This window comes from Delphinus delphis, chromosome X (assembly GCF_949987515.2).
Source record: "Delphinus delphis chromosome X, mDelDel1.2, whole genome shotgun sequence".
NCBI classification, from domain to species: domain Eukaryota; kingdom Metazoa; phylum Chordata; class Mammalia; order Artiodactyla; family Delphinidae; genus Delphinus; species Delphinus delphis.
This window is the reverse complement of record NC_082704.1, coordinates 33275304-33292933: the sequence shown is the minus strand read 5'-3', so window position 1 is coordinate 33292933 and position 17630 is coordinate 33275304. Positions and strand designations below refer to the sequence as shown.

General features: G+C 41.6%; 1 protein-coding gene across 1 annotated transcript in view; it reads left to right on the top strand.

Moving 5' to 3' along the window:
* The window catches only part of PAK3 (p21 (RAC1) activated kinase 3), a 116569-nt gene that overhangs the window by 20947 nt on the left and 77992 nt on the right, over positions 1-17630 (top strand). Inside the window, exon 5 of the mRNA XM_060002440.1 lies at positions 5745-5946. Within this exon, the coding sequence (XP_059858423.1) occupies positions 5772-5946 (175 nt within the window). The 5' untranslated portion in view covers positions 5745-5771. The remainder of the gene's footprint in view (positions 1-5744; positions 5947-17630) is intronic.

The window sequence follows — 17630 nt, the reverse complement described above, 5'->3', positions numbered from 1 at the left end:
CAAGGTATAAACATTCTTTCAAATGATAATACACTGTCCCCTTTGTAGAAGGCTAGATGATTTGTTTCTTTTTTTCTTTTTTTTTTTTTGGCAATTGAAAACAGTTCACTACATCTTCTTACACTGTCAGTCATAAGTGTCTGGCTGGTTGGTTCAGTTGCTAAGAATGTGTCCAAGATAAAGTGGGTTTAGTATCAGCATAGGATAGTTAGCAAAGCATCATTTGTTTCCCCATCACAGTTTATCCCAGGAAGCTCAGCTAGCCATCTTGAAAATGTCTGCTTCCGTTTACAAGGAAGCCCAAGAAAGAGCCAGCAAGTAACTCTTGGATCCTTTTTCCCACCACCAAAGTATAATTCAGTGTATACGTCATTCTTATAGTAAAAGCAGTAACCTCATCCTGAAATACGAAGAACAGTCCAGTGTTGATATCATTGTCTAAGGAGACATTGGCTGACTTTAAATCTATGTTTACTTAATACCTCCAAGTCTGGAAGCTGTCATTTAAAGTTCACTCTTTCTTGATCTATAGAGCTAATTCTTGTTAAAAAGATTTACCCAATTCTAGAAATTTGAAACGCTCTCATGTTCTGTTAATGTCTAAACATAGTGAGAGTTCTTTGACCTGTTTACTACATTTTTGAGATCCTAAAATCAGTCTTATTTCATGTGTGCTCTTGTCAGTTTACCTGTCATCTCATCAGCTCTAGGTGTCTTGCAGCCAACCCTGTTCTTTATGTAGGTATCTCAGAAACATTAGGAAGTTCACCCTGGAAATTTCCCCTGGGCTACATCTCATTCCTGTGTTAGATCCTCTAGTTTGATATGACAGGGAGATAAGCGATATTGATGTGCTCACCAATTTATAGTAATGGCCTTGTGTGGTTGGTGGTCTGGGAGCTTTACCTCTGGGTTTATTAGGTCATGGCTGTGCATCTGCCGGCCTGGGCTTTTGTTTTTGAAAGGAGACCATTATTAGTTTGTCTCTCATTGGGAAAATATGCAAATAAACAGTTATTTAGATTTTTGAAAGCAGACAGAATAATACAGACATATGGGCTGTCTCTGATGGTACCAGATCTGACGAAAATATTTAGTGCAGTTGCTAATGGCTTAATAGATGATCTTTGCAAGTTGTAGGGCCAGTATTTCTGGAGTCTCACCCTTCACACACCTGGGTAGAGCATCTGTGGCAAATGGGCACGATTGGCATTTTTGACTGTATCCAGTTCAACACATATGCCATGATATGAATTTTGGCCACATTAGCTAGAGTATACTTGAGCACCTGTCTTTCCCCTTGACTCCTGGAACACGCAGGCTGGCGGCTTTCTTTTGTAACCTACTGAACATTCTCTGAGGGTTTAGTTTGTCACCACATTAAGAGAATACATTTTGGAAGAATGAGAGAATAATGACAATTATTTATATAATGCCTAATCATTTCATCTAAAGTTGCCATGCACCTTGATAAAAGTTTTCCTCTGAAGTACTTTGCAGCAAATCTCTGTGTCAAAAGGCAACTCAGTGAAGGGGTGTGTGTGTGTGTGTATGCACCTGTGTGTGCGTGCCCGCCCTTGCACTTGGGGGGTGAGGGTGGGGAGTAGAGAAGAGAGCGAGAGAAAAGGGAGATAAGGAGAGGAGGAAATAGAGAATTAATCTTTCTTAGCACTCTGAAAGAGGGGTGTTCTGGCTTCTTGGTTATCATGAGACAAGAGGCTCATTTCTTACCGCTGATGAATTTCAATTGTAATTACAGAGCATCGGTAAGCCACATTCAGTCCCAAGGGCTGGACAAAAAGTACACTGTCCACAAAAGCCATTTGAATTCTCTCTGAAAAACCTAGTAGCCAAGTCTGAAAGCAATTTGTGAACAGATACAAACTGTTGCTGGTTGTCCATTCAGATTCCTCCTCAATGCTAAGAGCCACATTCTAAAAGTGCAATGAAATGGCCTGTGGCTGGATCCAGCGTGACCTGCACTTGCAAGTTTCTGCTGTGTTGCAGAAGCGAACGACAACAGTTAAACTTTAAAGATCAACAGTTTTTCGATTGGGTTCCTGGAGAATAATGGCACTTTTGTACAATTCTTGAAATAGAGCCTGCAGCCGCCCCAAACAAAATAGTCTCTTTCAAGATCTTGGAAATAATGACCTCATAGGCAGATTGAACCAGCAGTCCATTAATAGTATCCTTTGTAGAAAGCTGTCTCAGGGGAGGGACGTGGCTTAGTAAATCGGCATTGTTTACAAACATAACAGAATAGAATCCCCCTTTTTTTCCTACGTTTGTGGAATAGTCGGAGACACCTCCCACTTGGGAAGCAAATACATTAACAGCAAGGCTTCCTTACAGGGCCCTACCCTTTCTCCATCGGTCACCGAAAAGTGTGCTTTGAAGCACTTGCTTTGAAGGTGAGTTAGAGATAACAAGAGTCTCCAGCCCTATTCCTTTGTCACCAGCTCAGAATTATCTGGAATCGTGAGAAGAAGATGAAGATTGGTCGTGTCTTGTAAAGAGTCATGAAGAACTGACGTAATAGCAGGATAATCTGAGCAAAAGCAAATCTGAAATGTCTAGGTAAACGGAGTGATTATTTGCTTCATGTTCCTATTGTGGAAGTAGATAAAGATTCTTCAATTTCATTAACATCTCTGTAAAAGAGGTTTATTCCAGCCCCTCTTATAATCCCCTGATAAGTTGAATGGAATTAAACCAATTCCAGTTTGCTGGGCAGTAGAAAGGTGGGCCATCTAAGCTGGGTCCCTTGCAGAATGCCTGTGATATGGGCCGCAGCAAGTGTGTGGTATTCAAATTCTGGGCAGGGAATTCTAGTCTACTATGGGAGAGTATAGTGTGAATTTTATATCCCAAGTAGCCCTTGTTTCCCCGACCTGAAAAGAAACAGGGCATCTACCTTTTGAGTCTCTACCCAGAGAGAATATTTAGGAAGAAAAAAGGCCACTGTTACCCACACCTGATTATCCAGAACAAAGGAGACTAGTATTTTGGATTACGGAGGTGCACTAGAACCCTGACTGGCTCAGACTCCTACTTGCCTTATTGTGTAAGGTCAACTTTGTATATCATGTTAAAGAGGGTATGTATGTTTCTCTGACTTCTGTCATCTCAAGTTAACTAACATGTCCTCAGAAAATAGGTATCATCCAGAATGTGGTGGCTTTCTCTTCCTGAGACACATTTTTCACTATTTTCTAGGTATTACCTAGAATCCTCAGTTCTTTTGCAATAAGCTTCAGACTTCATTATTTGTACCAACCTAGATTCTGTATGTTGAGCTTTAGTTAATAATCACCACATATTCAGGCATTATTTTTGAACCCAGAAAAGTAAAACAGACAAAGCACACACAGAGAAAAAATTAGTGCTTTTGGGCTTCCCTGGTGGCGCAGTGGTTGAGAGTCCGCCTGCCGATGCAGAGGACACGAGTTCGTGCCCCGGTCCGGGAAGATCCCACATGCCGCGGAGCGGCTGGGCCCGTGAGCCATGGCCGCTGAGCCTGCGCATCCGGAGCCTGTGCTCCGCAACGGGAGAGGCCACAACAGTGAGAGGCCCGCGTACCACACACACAAAAAAAATATATAGTGCTTTTATTCTGGTGGCAAATTCTTTGTAGTGACTAAATTAAAACCATGAACCCGTCTGATACAGAATACCACTGGTGAAGTCAGTCTTAAACTCACTTTTCTTCTGGAGAAAGAATGAATTTAGAAGGACCAAAATCAAAATGTGAAAGGGAATGTAGACCCATTAGCACTGATTTCATATATTTACCAGCAGTATCTATGAATATAATTGATCCTTGACAGCACAGCTAGGTTTTCATTTTACCCTGTGCTGTAGTTTCACCCGTATAGGAAAATATGAGACTTAGTCAAGCTGGTGGTAACAACATTTACTACTGATAATTTCACTGTCATGATTCCTGAAAAAAAAATACAGATTTGGTCTTAATTCATTCAGATAATGCAAGGCATGACGCTTAGGCAAAGGAAAAGAGATCTCTTGTCCAAACCAAGGTCAAACCAATCATTGTTAGTTGGCAGTCACCTGTGCAGATGGGGAAACTTAATTGATACTCAGCTATTTTTGAATACGTACAGGCTCTATATATTTGAGAAAATTTAAAACAGTAAAAATTTCCACATAACATAATATAACTTAGAACTCATTACTGAAAGTAATAAACACATTGTAACCACTGAAGGGCTGAAAAGAGTTAAGGTAGATTATTTCTCACTGTAGCAGGTAATGAGGAGACCCCTGTTTTTGTGGTGGTTGTACTTAGGTTGGTTAATAGTAAATGTTACTGGAATAAAGTGATATGCCAAGTTGTGTATGGAGAGCTCATACACTCCTAAATTAGTGCCAGTTAATACTTGATGGAATTACAGAGATTTTGTTGCAGTGGGATTTGATTTTCCTTGTATTCGAACTGGAGATTCACTTGGAAGGCACCCTTTTTCTTTTATATTGAAATATAGTTGATTTGCACAATGTGTTCGTCTCTGCTATACAGCAGAGTGATTCAGTGATACGTATATATACGTTCTCTTTCATACTCTTTATCCATGATGGGTTATCACAGGCTATTGAATATAGTTCCCTGTGCTCTACAGTAGGACCTTGTTGTTTATCCACTCCATGTACAATAGTTGGCATCTGCTGATCCCCAACTCCCACTCCATCCCTCCCTCCCCTGCCCTGTCTCCCCTAGAAGGTACTCTTCATGCGTGACATGCATGGCAAGTGTCAGGGCCCTAATGCAAGGACTTGAATGAGAATGGGAAGACAGCTGGAAGCAGAAACATTTCCTTGTGGAGTCTGTGCTTTTCTAGTTCACTTAACCCTCCAGTGGCATGAAACCTGAATGTATTGAACCCTCAGCACAAGATACTGAAGAAGAATGAAATTAAGAGCAGATAAGTTGTTAAAACGAGACTGGTTCTTACCACCCTGTTACCCCTGTCAACTCCCTTGTTCCCTGTTCCAGGACATAAAATATGACAAGGAGGAAGGTTATGGTGTCTCCTCACGAAGCAGTCCTCTCCTTGGACCTCCTCTTTGCTCATGGTGGCACTGGGCTCTGCTTTATCTTCTGCCTGCTCCTTGCAGATGGGGCATTTCTTCCCCTAGCAGTCCACCCCAACTCTGCTGAAACTACCAGGTTTTACTAGATTCTTTCTCAGTTCTTTCTCATAAAACAGTAGGGTGTGTTTTGTTGATCAGGTGTACACAGGTAAGAATCAGGCGCCAAAGGCATCCCAGTGTCAAAGCAACTAACAGATGACTGTTGTGGGCCATTATGTATCAATAGCCAGGCCTGTGTCAATTCCAGACTCCAAGGAGGTTGTGCTACCTGACCACGATCATGAGGATAGAATTTTTAAAGAAGAAAGATTGGAAACTGTTCATTAAAAGACTGAGTGGACAGCAGAAAATAGAGTGTCACTGGGGGAAAAGGAAGGGACCTTAGGTGTTTGTGTCTACATATTGAAAAGCCATTCATTATTGCCTTCGCTTTCCTCTTTGGGAAATGGCATCGTTGGGTTTTAGGCAGGCAGCTCCCTTCCCTCTAGAAAAGAAACCCCTCAAAATGGTCAGTGCCAAACCTGAGATGACATGAGATGAATGCTTTTGTTTCTAAGATGCTAGACTCCCCAGATTTACCACTTTGTCTTTTAGACCTCCCTTAACTCCTGTTTTCTCCTCCTCGTCTTTAGGAGCTGTGCAATCAGTTGTAACTGAAAATGTCTGACGGTCTGGATAATGAAGAGAAACCCCCAGCTCCCCCACTGAGGATGAATAGTAACAACCGGGATTCTTCGGCACTCAACCACAGCTCCAAACCACTTCCCATGGCCCCTGAAGAGAAGAATAAGAAAGCCAGGCTTCGCTCTATCTTCCCAGGAGGAGGGGATAAAAGTAAAGTATCAGTGACCGGGCATTGAAAAGGGGCTAGTTTATTCTTTCATTGTCACTTTCTTTCTCGAGTAGTCATTTCTTGAGCGTGGGCTGTTCAGGGCCCGCCTGACCTTTACATCTACACCTTCGGAGGTTGCATTTTGTCAGAGGATAATGTTTGATTGACTTACTGTGGGTTTACAGAAAATACACTTATGCTGTGTTTGCCTTTCACATAGCCTCGAATTCATAGTGGTAAGCCAAGGGAAATCATAGCAACAGTACTGTCTTAAATATATGAATAGTGACTTTCTTTCTGATAACTTACAGGAGAATTTATAGTAAATCCCTTCCTAACTGCAAGTTGCCCTTATTGGGAATTTGAGTATAGGTGGATTTACTTCTGTATACCTTTGTGACAGCCATGAAAATTTTGAATTGAGTATACGGAAGTCAGTCCAAGTGCCCCGTTATTGTCTCTCTGACTATAGCACAAGGTGGGAAGAAACTTCTGAGCTATTTGTTTCCTCTCCCATTCTTCTGACAGTCCTCCCCTACACAATCAGCCCTTTTTGCACCGAGTATCCCAACAATATACTATCATTTATCCTTGTGTTGTTCATAATACCATTTGGTCCTTAAATGTCATACGCTGACACTTTGTAACATTGGGAGATATAAAATCTCTAGTAAGTAATTGTCAGGTTGCATTAATTAGCATAAAGCTTAAACATGGCTTCTATAAACGTGACTATTGCGGCGGAAGAGAGTAAAGCCAAGTACAAGGACTCTGGCACCAGAGAGAGTTGCTAAAGGGTAAGAGGGGTGATGTCTCTTGAAGAGAAAAGGGACGCTCTTGATCTTCTCAAAGGTAAAACAGATAGCTTTGTAGGTCGTTTATATGGTATTAAAGAATTCGTACCGTAAGGAAAGCTGAAACTCTTATTAGGGCCAGTATCACCTCTTGTAGACCTGTGTCACTTAAGAGATGCTTTATCCCTCGTGACCCAAGGATGGAAAAGATGGAAATGACGTTAAACCTCTGGATTGAAGACAAGCAAAGGAATAAGAAAACACTTTCCATGCAAGGGACCTGCCATCATGCAAGAAGAATTTTCGAAGACATGTTTTCAGATACCGAAGTGGGTCCCGAGAAAAAGTATTGCCAGGAGCAAGGGTTGAGAAATGTATGGTGCACCATGACCCGGAGACCAAGTCACCTGATCCTGCAGCTCCCGTGTTGTATCTGCCACAACTGTAGAAAGCGACTGAAGGGGGGATTATGTGCCTGCACGAGTCTTTGGTGCTGTCGAGACCGCCATGCTTTGGAAGCCCTTGAACAGTCCCATCTGCCCTTTTGAAGAACACGAGCCAGCTGATTCTGACATGAGGTCAGCCAAAACAGAGAGGCTGGTGTTTCTGTTTTGTGCTAATACTTCAGGTGACCTCATAGTGAAACCATTACCACTCTACAGAAAACTAGGCCCATGTCTTCTCAGAGGAGAATCCGAGCTAAGTTGCCAGTATACTGGCGTGCAAAGAGAAAAGCCTGGGTGACTCCCTCTCTCCTTAGGAATTGTTTGAACAGTGCTTTCTTGCGGAAGCTCAAGACTACTTACAAGAAAAAAAGTCTTGAATTCAAAGCCCTACTGATTCTTCACTGTCCTCTTGGTGCTGCAGACGCATTTGCCAATGTGCATCCTGATGTTAAGGTTGTCTTTAGAACCAGTTGCTTGTTTCAGGTCCTGGAGCCCTTAGATCGGTGTTTGATCCAGCCATTCAGGAAGACTTAGGCCAAACTAATGTATAACTTTGTGGTTCAGAATCTCACAAAGGTTCATCTGTCTGAAGATCCTAGTGCATGGGATTCCTACACCATCACCAATGCTGTATTCTTCATAAAATAGGCATTAGATAGTTTAACAGAGCCTGTCATTCATGTGATCTGGGAGAAGATGTGGCTAGAGATGGTGAACTATCTTTCAGTGATTTCTCCTGAAGACAAAAAGTCTTTGGATGAAACAGAACCTGTAGGTGAGGGTGAACATTTGGCACAGGAGCAGTCATTGGCCGAAGTTGAATCTGAACTGGTTGATGCTGGTTCACGTGATGTGCTGGGCTGGAGGATGACTCAGGAAGCTCCTGGGACGGCAGAGGTGATTATCATAAGTGATGATAAAGATAATTAGGAAGCTACGGCACTGCAGACAAATACAATTACAAGCAACAGGAGAAAAATTTTAAGAACAAGATGAAATCCTCCCCAAGAAAGTAATGGAAAAATGGGTACCTTTACATGTCAAATCTTACGTGTTCAAAGCTTGAGTGATTTGCGAGAATTCAGTAAAGAGGTGACATTACGCCTTGCAAAAGAAATCACATTGGACAGAAACCGTCTTCGGCAGAACTTAAATCATCAGAGGGTACCATTTAATACCATTGCTGGACAGCTGATTAGCTGCCAGCGTACAAAACTTGAATGATTTAATTGAACTCCGTAAAGAGGTGGAGTCTTTCTACAACACCATGTTCGGAAGAAAGCAACCTCAGAGGAGCCTAAATCATCGAGTCTTGCCATTTAAGTATCTGTGTCAGACAGCAGATAAGCTGCCTTCAGACCAACTTAAATGGTTTAATTTGAGCTCTATACAGAAGTGCCAAGCTGTCTTCAGAAAAGACTTGAGAAGACAGCATCTTCAGAAGAGCCAAAGTCATTAAGTCATGCCACTTAACATCACTTGCTTGGTAGGGCTAAAGCCCCGAGTAAGTTGTTATAATCTCAGGACTGGACTTTGATGAAGACTCTGAGAGCACGAAGATCCATGATTTGGACTAACAGTCCACCTCTGTTCATTGCTTCACTGTCACCCCCATTTTCCACTGCCATAATGAGTGATACATCCTCATCACCTCTGGAAACCGTCTCAAGATCTAAATGGAAACTCTACAGAGCCTATCACGTTTACTAATTTAAGCTATGTAAACTCTCGTTATTCTTTTTATGTAATGTACTGTTATTGTTTTACTGTGCCAAAAAATATTTATGAGGGCGTTCAAAAGTTTACGTGACCTCAGTTCCCCTGCCCTTTATTTCACCTCCTAAAATTATAACTTCCTCAGCTGAACTCTCCTACCTAGGTGGGGGGGGGGGTCATTCAGGAACTTGATCTTCATAGGTAAAGAAGGGTTACGATTTCTGTGTTTCTACCTCTTGGTGATTACTTGGATTATACCACAGTCAGTCTTGAATGAATGGAAAGAGCACTGGACTTACTTGGGTTCTGGAGACCTGCTTTCAAGTCCAGCTCTGCCACTGATTATTGTGACTTTGTGCTAATCACTTAGTTTTTTTGATCCTCAGTTTCATCACCTGTTAAATGAAAATAATAAGACCTGGCCTCCCTAGCAAAATATTTTTACTAATCAAATGTAATTCTAAATGTCAGAGTGCTATTAAAAGTGAAATTAAAAAGTGCTAAATAATTGTGAGGTGTTATTACATCTGTATCATTCTGGAACTTACAAACAAACAACTAAAAAACTAGGTTTTAGAATGCTTTTTTCTTTTTTTTAGGTAACTTTGTCCCTAACTAGAATTTATATGTCAGTTACAGGAAATTTTAAAAAGAAAGTTAAGGGCTTCCCTGGTGGCGCAGTGGTTGAGAGTCCGCCTGCCGATGCAGGGGACAGGGTTCGTGCCCCAGTCCGGGAAGATCCCACATGCCGCGGAGCAGCTGGGCCCGTGAGCCATGGCCGCTGAGCCTGCGCGTCCGGAGCCTGTGCTCCGCAACGGGAGAGGCCACGACAGTGAGAGGCCCGCGTACCACAAAAAAAAAAAAAAAAAAAAAACTTAAATTACCCATAATTTCACAAGCCAAAGATAACTAACTGGGTTGGTGTTTTTCCGCCCAGTTCTTCTTCTCATCATAGAGAAATTGTTCATCAATGATAAAAACTTGGAAAATAAAGACAAGAGTATATAGAAACAGTAAAAATCACCCATATTCACAAATCTCAGAAACAATGTTAATATTTTAGTGGCTTCATTTCCAGACTTTTTTAATGGCTATATATACATATACTTTTTTATATAGTTAAAAATCATAACGTATACAGTTTTATATCCTGCTTTTTCACTCAACATTTTATCGTGAACACTTCCCTATATTTTAAAAGAGCTTTCATAAATATAAGTTTTGATGGTATATAACATTTCATCATATAGTAGCATCGTGGTTTACTTAACCATTTATTTTGTTCATTATTTGGGATCCTATCCAAATTTTTGTCATAAATAATGTCACATTGTCTATTTCCTTAGTTAAATGAAAATACTTGCTTTGGTGACAGCAGAGGTTTTTGTTTGTTTTAAGGAGTCTCTATAATAGCTACATTTCATTGACCAAATGGAACTTCAAGAGACAGGTAGAAGAAAAACAAGTAGTAAAAGTAATTTCCAGATGGAGGACCTGTCTTGGTTGGAGGCCTTTCCAGGAGCTGAATCTTGGTGTTAGAGCAAAGTAAGAGGGACAGTTTGCCACGAAATTATGATGCTTCACCTTACAAAAGTTTTCAGGATTTAGACCAGGAAAAGGACATCCTGAACAAGTGGCTTGATGTTCCTTTATGGACCCCGTGAAGTGTGAGACTGATCAGGTTTCTCTTTTGTTGGCTACTAGAAAGCGTGGAGCCAGATGTGTGGCCCCTGCCTAGCACTTGTAACGGGCCTCTATGGTATGTGTGCACTTTGTATAGCTTTCTTCCAGGCTCCGTTTTATGTGCCTATCTTTGTTCTATTTCTTTTTTCCTTTCACTATATCGACTTCAGATCTCTGCTGCTATCATACTGTATTTTGTGTATTCTTGTAAGCCGTCTTATATCTATTTTGGAACAAGGTGGGGAATGAATACATGGATGGGTAAATAAATACATGAAAAAATACATGAATAAATAAAACAATAAGGCAAAGGCAATGAGGCAAATGAATCAGCCAGGACTCTGAAAATGGCGTAGTACCTCTAAAAATAATCAATGTTAAGGACTGGAAGCTTGGAAGAACATGTGGGAAAGAAGCAGGTGAGGCTGCCTTTGGAGGTGACGTGTCCTATGTGACGTCTGTGTCTTCTGAAGCGTGCTTATGCGTCTTTGTCTTGTGCTGTACTAGAGCATTAGGTGTGCTTCAGGGGGCATGCAATGCTGTATGGAGGGCTGTGTCTTTAGTGAGCACAGTTCATGTGCATTTTGTTTGTGGGAAATCGAGAGATTTGGGAGCTGGTGAGCCTGCAAATGGAAGTGAAGGCCCCCCTTCCTGGAGGCGTACGAGGGGATAGTTGGCTAAATCAACTCAAGACGAATAGGAAGTGATCTGTCATTTACCCATTAGTTCCTACGTGCCAAGCTGTGTGACGGGCACTTCATGTGTATTGAATCTTTACATCCTTACAACTACTCTGTGTTAACCCCTTTTTACAGATGAGGCCATTTAAGCTCAAAGCGTTTAAGTAGACAGCCTCTAGGGTCACATAGCAAATGATAGACGCCAGAAACCTCCCAGGTGTCTCTGACTCCAAACCCTATGCTTCTGCTACTCTGTCACACTGCCTTGAAACAAGACAAAGGGATAGGTGGTAAACTATGTTCCTAGCATCCAAAAGCCAGCAGTGGCTTTCATTTTTCCTTACGAAGATGGCAGTGCACTTTGAAACATATCCGAATTTCAGAAGAGGGGACTTTTTATTGCCACTCAGAAAGAAAGAAAACGTGTTTTCATGTCTTTTTGGAAAGAAATGATGGCAAGAAAATATTCTTGACAAGAGAGATGTGGTTAGATTCTCATTTGGTGTGTGTACTTTATTGGCTTACATGTTGCTTACTTTAGAAGCTTGAGGTTCTAAACTGAGTGTGTTCATATATGTGAAAAAGTTCTTTTTTTTTAAATTTTACTGAAGAAAACGTTCTTAAAGTGCCGTATAGTTTTGTTATTGTATTGCGTACACATTATTGTGATAACTCCTAGAGTATGTTATCTTCTATATACACTACACAGCAGGAAGCATTACTGTGCAACAGTTATATTAAAGAAGACTCAGTTATCCTTTATGGTCTTGTTACTCAAATGTTTCGGTCAATACACGTTATTAACTTTCATCTAATTAATGCACAATAAAAAATACTTAGTGTGATAACTAGACTGAACACTATGCAGTCTTTCTTCGGTGACGCTGAAGACCCTTTGGGATCTTGCAGTAGCTCAAGGTTATTTTCCTTGCGCTAACTATGAGTGGGAGTCTCAATTAATTGAGGGTTCTGTTAGCAGAAAGTCAGATGTCAGAGACCACTACATCCTGAATGGTGTTTACATTCCTCTAGGTTCTTCAAATGTAGACCGTACAGCTCAGCAAAGAGTGCTCTTTGGAGGTCACTGCCTTGCCCTTTGGGGAGCGAAAGGGCACGGCATCTTGCTTGTCCTCCATGGTCAGTGCTCTGCCCCGGAGAAGAGCCTCCTGTACTACTCCTTTACTCCTAGAAGTCCTCTGTGTTTGAAATGGGAAGAAGGTGGGCTAAGGATGCACTCTATCTACTAGGACCCGTGTGTTTGAAATGGGAAGAAGGTGGGGTAAGGATGCACTCTATCTACTAGGACCCGTGTTTCTACCTCAAGGCCTGTAAACAGGGAAACTGGGCACAAATATGGTGGCCCAGTAGAACCAGCAGACAAATTCAAGCAAAGTATGGAATGTGGGATTAGGAGATAAATAGATGAAAGGAGAGAAGCAATGGGGAGAAATAGATTGAGAGAGGAAGTAGTGTATGAGAAGGAGATTAGGAGATGGAGAAGGTACAGGAAATGGATGAGAAGAGAGGAAGACAAGAGAGATGTATCAAACATTAAGATGAAGGGTTGCAAAGAGAGTGAATTGGACACCAGCTAAGGGATATGAAGTTGCTTTCCTCAAAACAAATGAGGCCTCCTCCACCCCTTTCAAACGTATTTTTGCCCTATATCATTATCCACATGATCAGAAGTGTCCAGTTGAGGACATGGCCTCATATTTGCCTTTTGTTTTCCAACATTTTCCATTGAAATTGTTGCATGTGTGAATTGGGTGTAAATGAGAGTTGGAACCGGTGTGTGTTGCCTGGAAGAAGATAGGTAAGAGTCAAGTTCATAATGATTTGCCACAATGATCACTTTTGCTGAAAGTTTTTGAAGATGATACCACTGAAGGTGATGGCTGTCTGCTTGTATGTGAGTGGGAGTCACTAAAAGGGCTCACATGGGACCATCATTTCCTTTTCCCTGTCATCCTCATGGAACACCCAACCTCTGAATTGGGCTTGTAGCTACTCTTGCGGAATTGGGTACCACTTTGTGTTTTTATCTATACATTAAAGACTGCTGGTTTATGGAGAGCATATATTGTTTTTCATAGCCACTGAAGACCTGACAGGAGGAAATGGGCTTACTGTTCCACCAGAGGGAATGGAACTAGCCATAAAGAAATTCCAGATATGCCGATTAAATATTATGAATTACCAAGGGTGAAATTTTCTAGGTTCTTTATGGGGGGGTGTCTCATGACTTTAGCAGGTTCTACCTGAAGGCAGGTGAAGGAACCTTCCACCATGGGCCTTCCCAACTATATACTTCTGGCATTTGCTAATATAATGAGAGACGTAAGAGCAGTGAATGTTTAAGATAGCCCAGTTTAATCTCCTTTCTTGGTAGTTATATTTGCAAGGACATCATTCATAGCATGGAAGAGCTGGGTTTAAGAAGTGTCAGATTACTTAATTCTCCAGCAAACACAGTCACCCTGCTAATACGTATATTCCTAGCGAGATGATGTGTTTGATGGTAGTTGTAGGGGTGTTACCAGCGTTCAATGTACTTTCATATCAATCACCTTCTTCAAACCTTCTGTGATGGGGGCAAGGTTTATCCATTTTGCAGAGGAAGGCAGAAGTTTAGAGAGGTTAACTGACCTCCACAAACTTGCCCCACTACTAATTACAAAGCAAGGCTGGCCTAGAATTTAGATCCCCGACTCCTGGTCCAGTGGTGGTTGACTATTATACCACTTGCCATAAAATGAGAGTCACCTAACTTGTTTTGAAAATAGGTTTTGGCCAATGGAATGTGCAGAAATGGAATTTTTATGGAAGCAGGTGAAACTTAGGTGAATCTAACCCATTTTCTCATTCAGCAGTTAACAACAGTAGTCATGCCTTTTTATAAGTTACACCTCCTGAGGGCCTAACTTGCTAGCAGAAAGTAACAGCCTTTGTAAAAAAAGAAAATAGTTAATTTTTTCCCCTGATTCCTGTGTTATTTTTTTTGCCTTTAAAATCTTTTTCTATTACAAAAGTAATATCTGATATTGTTATAATTAAAATAAAGAACTATATTAAAATAGAAGACAAGAGTCACCTCTCATCCCTCCCTTTAGGTTCATTCATAATCCAGTATTTAAGGATTTGGGCCCTTTTCCTCATTTACTCAACATCGGTTTCCTTTTCTGCTCAGAATCGGTATGTATTTTGCCCAAGATGCTAGGTTTAAGCAGAAATATATCTGTTATGTAGAACCTCTTTTAAATCTTTTACCAACCTTGCACTATCAATTTCTTTAAATTCTTAGAGCCAAGAATAAAATCTATTTTTATGCCTAACTTTCCATTGTAGTTACCACATAGTACTTTCAAGTATTTCCAATGGGAAAAATAAATTTTGAAGGTCCACAAAATGTCAGTCTTTCTACAAAAAAATAAAATAGAGGAAAACTAGATAATCTGTCCCTTCTGTAAGGGAAAATATGCACTTCCTGAATTCAGGAGGTGAGGAATTCCTGTGGGTCCCCTCTCATAATATGTCCTCAAACAGGATATTTGTCTATAGAGCAGGAGTGCCAGAAACTAGAACTGTCCTTGCAGAAGTCAGTCCCCCTGGAACTGTTTGCCCTCACAATGAACACTCGCCTTTTTGACACCACCTGCAGGGCTGCTGTTGCCACAGAAAGAACTGTTTCGGGATACTTATTCTTACCCGAATTATAAGACCTCGGACATTTTCCTGGCTGGGGGCTGGGTAGGCAGGCAGTTGTGGAATGGTGTGCTCAGTGACCCACAAAGCAGAGGGTGGAGCAAAATGGCATTTTTTAACTTGAAAACACCAACTCCAGTACTTAATTTACTTTCCTGGTAGTTAAGTAGACACTAAGGCATTTTAATTCTTGAAAGACCACAAGGGTAACATTTTGTAAACGATCTTTGTGAGGCACTGCCTCTTAGTAAATTGGAGAAATTATCGAACCACTGAATGCGCCTCTCACCCAGCTAAAGAGTGACCAAGTCACTAAGGATCGTCTATTGGGAAAAGTAAAGGTTGTCACCCATAGGAGATGAATGGCCCTTTAAAAATACTTCTGTATCCTTCCAACGTGGCGTTCCCAGAGCAAAGCCCAGGAATATTGAGGTGAAAAACAAGTATTTTAGTATGATGGATCTCTAACCCTGACACCCTCACTGCCCCTGCCAGAAATGACCCCATGTCGGCGCAAGTTGTTTGGCCTCAGGAACACATGACACTGAGTACAGATTGCACCTGGGTAGGGGGAGCGCCACAAAGCGGGGAGAGGAGGGAGCGCTTCTAGTGTCAAGCTAGGGGTTGTAGGACAAGCGACCCTCCTAGGAGAGCTCCAACTCCAGCAACTCCAGTATGAGCCTCCTAGCAAAATGTTTTTTTAGACCTCCTTTGTCTCAAAGGAACTTTCTGGAAGATCACAGGATAGAGACATGTGCAACCAGCCAATGCCTAAATCTGAGTTGCGTGCGGACTTTGAGCCCAGATCTAGTTTATTAGCTATCGCGATTTAAAAATGAGATAGAACAGAATTGGATGTTAACGTCGGCTTACCTGGAGCATCTTTTGTAGTTCACTTATATGCTTTACTCAGAAAAGATTTGTGCCTGCTTTTTATGTGCCTAGCTCTGCACTGTGTGTCGTGGGACGGGGAATACTACATATACGATAAGATTCCCTGTCCTCAGGTAATTTTCAATCTAGGTGCAGAAATCAGACACGCAGTTTATGCAGGAAATGCCCAGTAGGTGATCCTACGAGGCAACAGATGCAGTGGCAGATAGGTCCTCCCATTCCATCCCCACCACTCATTTTCCTCCTCAGTCTGTGTGAAACAGGGACCATTTTGAAGCCTGCCCCTACCATCCCACGTGTCCCTAGCAGCACAAAGCTACCTGGCTTCTCTTCCAGAAGACGCCTTTTCTATCATATCATCCACCTGCCCAAAGCCTTTCCCAGCATATTCGTTATCACTGTCTCCAATTTCATCTTCCTGATTTCCAAGACTACACCCTACCCATTTACCCTTCTGTCTTCTCGCTTCCTCGTCAGTGTGCTGTACCCATTTCAGCGTCCAAGCTTTGCCTCTCCCGATTTTCCTGCTTGCGATGCTTTGCCTTTCCTGCCTACCCATTACCTTTCCTGCCTACCCATTCTTTAAGACCCATCTCCCAAATCCTACCTCCTCTCCAGTAAGCCCTCACTCTCCGCCACGGTTTTCTGATCTTCTTTTATTTTGACCTGCTACAGCATTTATACTCTGTTTTTCCCAACTTAGCACTGAATTTTCGTTGGTCTGGTAGTATCAGTTGTTGCTTCTTGTTTGCTAAGTTTATTTCCCCAATGAGATCACAAACTTAGAATATTACTTTAGTCCCTAATGAGTCACGCAACACAATCTGTCACTACACTGATCCACAGTTCCATGTATACTGGTTAACTGACCTACTGACTGGTTCAGAGGAAAAGGAAGCTGGGGCAGTAGCAAGAGAGAGTTGTTCCTCAGAGCCAGGGCTGTGAAATGCTCGCTGTTTAGAACTAGCCAGCCTAAGTGCTTTTTCCTTTGGAAAAATTGTTTCTGCATTTAAAAACTATGTTTTGTATAATATTTTGGTTTTCTCTTTCTGCATTTATATGGCTTTCAATGTCACTTTTTTTTATCATGCCGTACACCGTAACTTTGCGTGCTTTCCATTGCTTTTTAAAAAATAATTATTGTTCTGTTCTTTTAGGCTAAATTTACGTAGGAAAGCAGTTCTCTATGTCTGTCCCCTGTTATTCTTTTTCTTTTCCTGCATGCTCTGTTTTGAAGGAGCTAGAAAGTGTTCTAAAAAATAATTCTGGACGTGACATCCAATGAGAAGGCCCAACAAAACTTCCAGGAATTTTAGGGGAAGATGACAAGTGGAACTCCTACAACAAGGAAGACTCAGGTGACAGATTTCTAAAATGCTTTCAGAAGGCAGACATAGCACCATCCTGGGATTTCATCCAGGGGAGAATTGGTTGCTTTGCTGTACCTCGAACCCTGCACAACTGTGTTGCCAATATATGCTTTTGGCCCCAAAGTGTCACCAGGCAAGAGATATACCTGAATGAGTACAGAGGCATCCCTAGTGCGGGGAAAACAGCAACAACGCCATCACCACCAACTGCAACTATAACAACTACTCTAAAACATACCCTCCCACCCCCCAGCCTTCTTGGGGAACCTGGATCAATGTCTCCTTATCCATGAACACATAATGGCAAATAGGCATGACCTGTTTCCATATATTGGGTCTCATTTCATATAATGAAGGTCATTCATTCATCCATTCATTTGTTCATTTGCTTATTCATT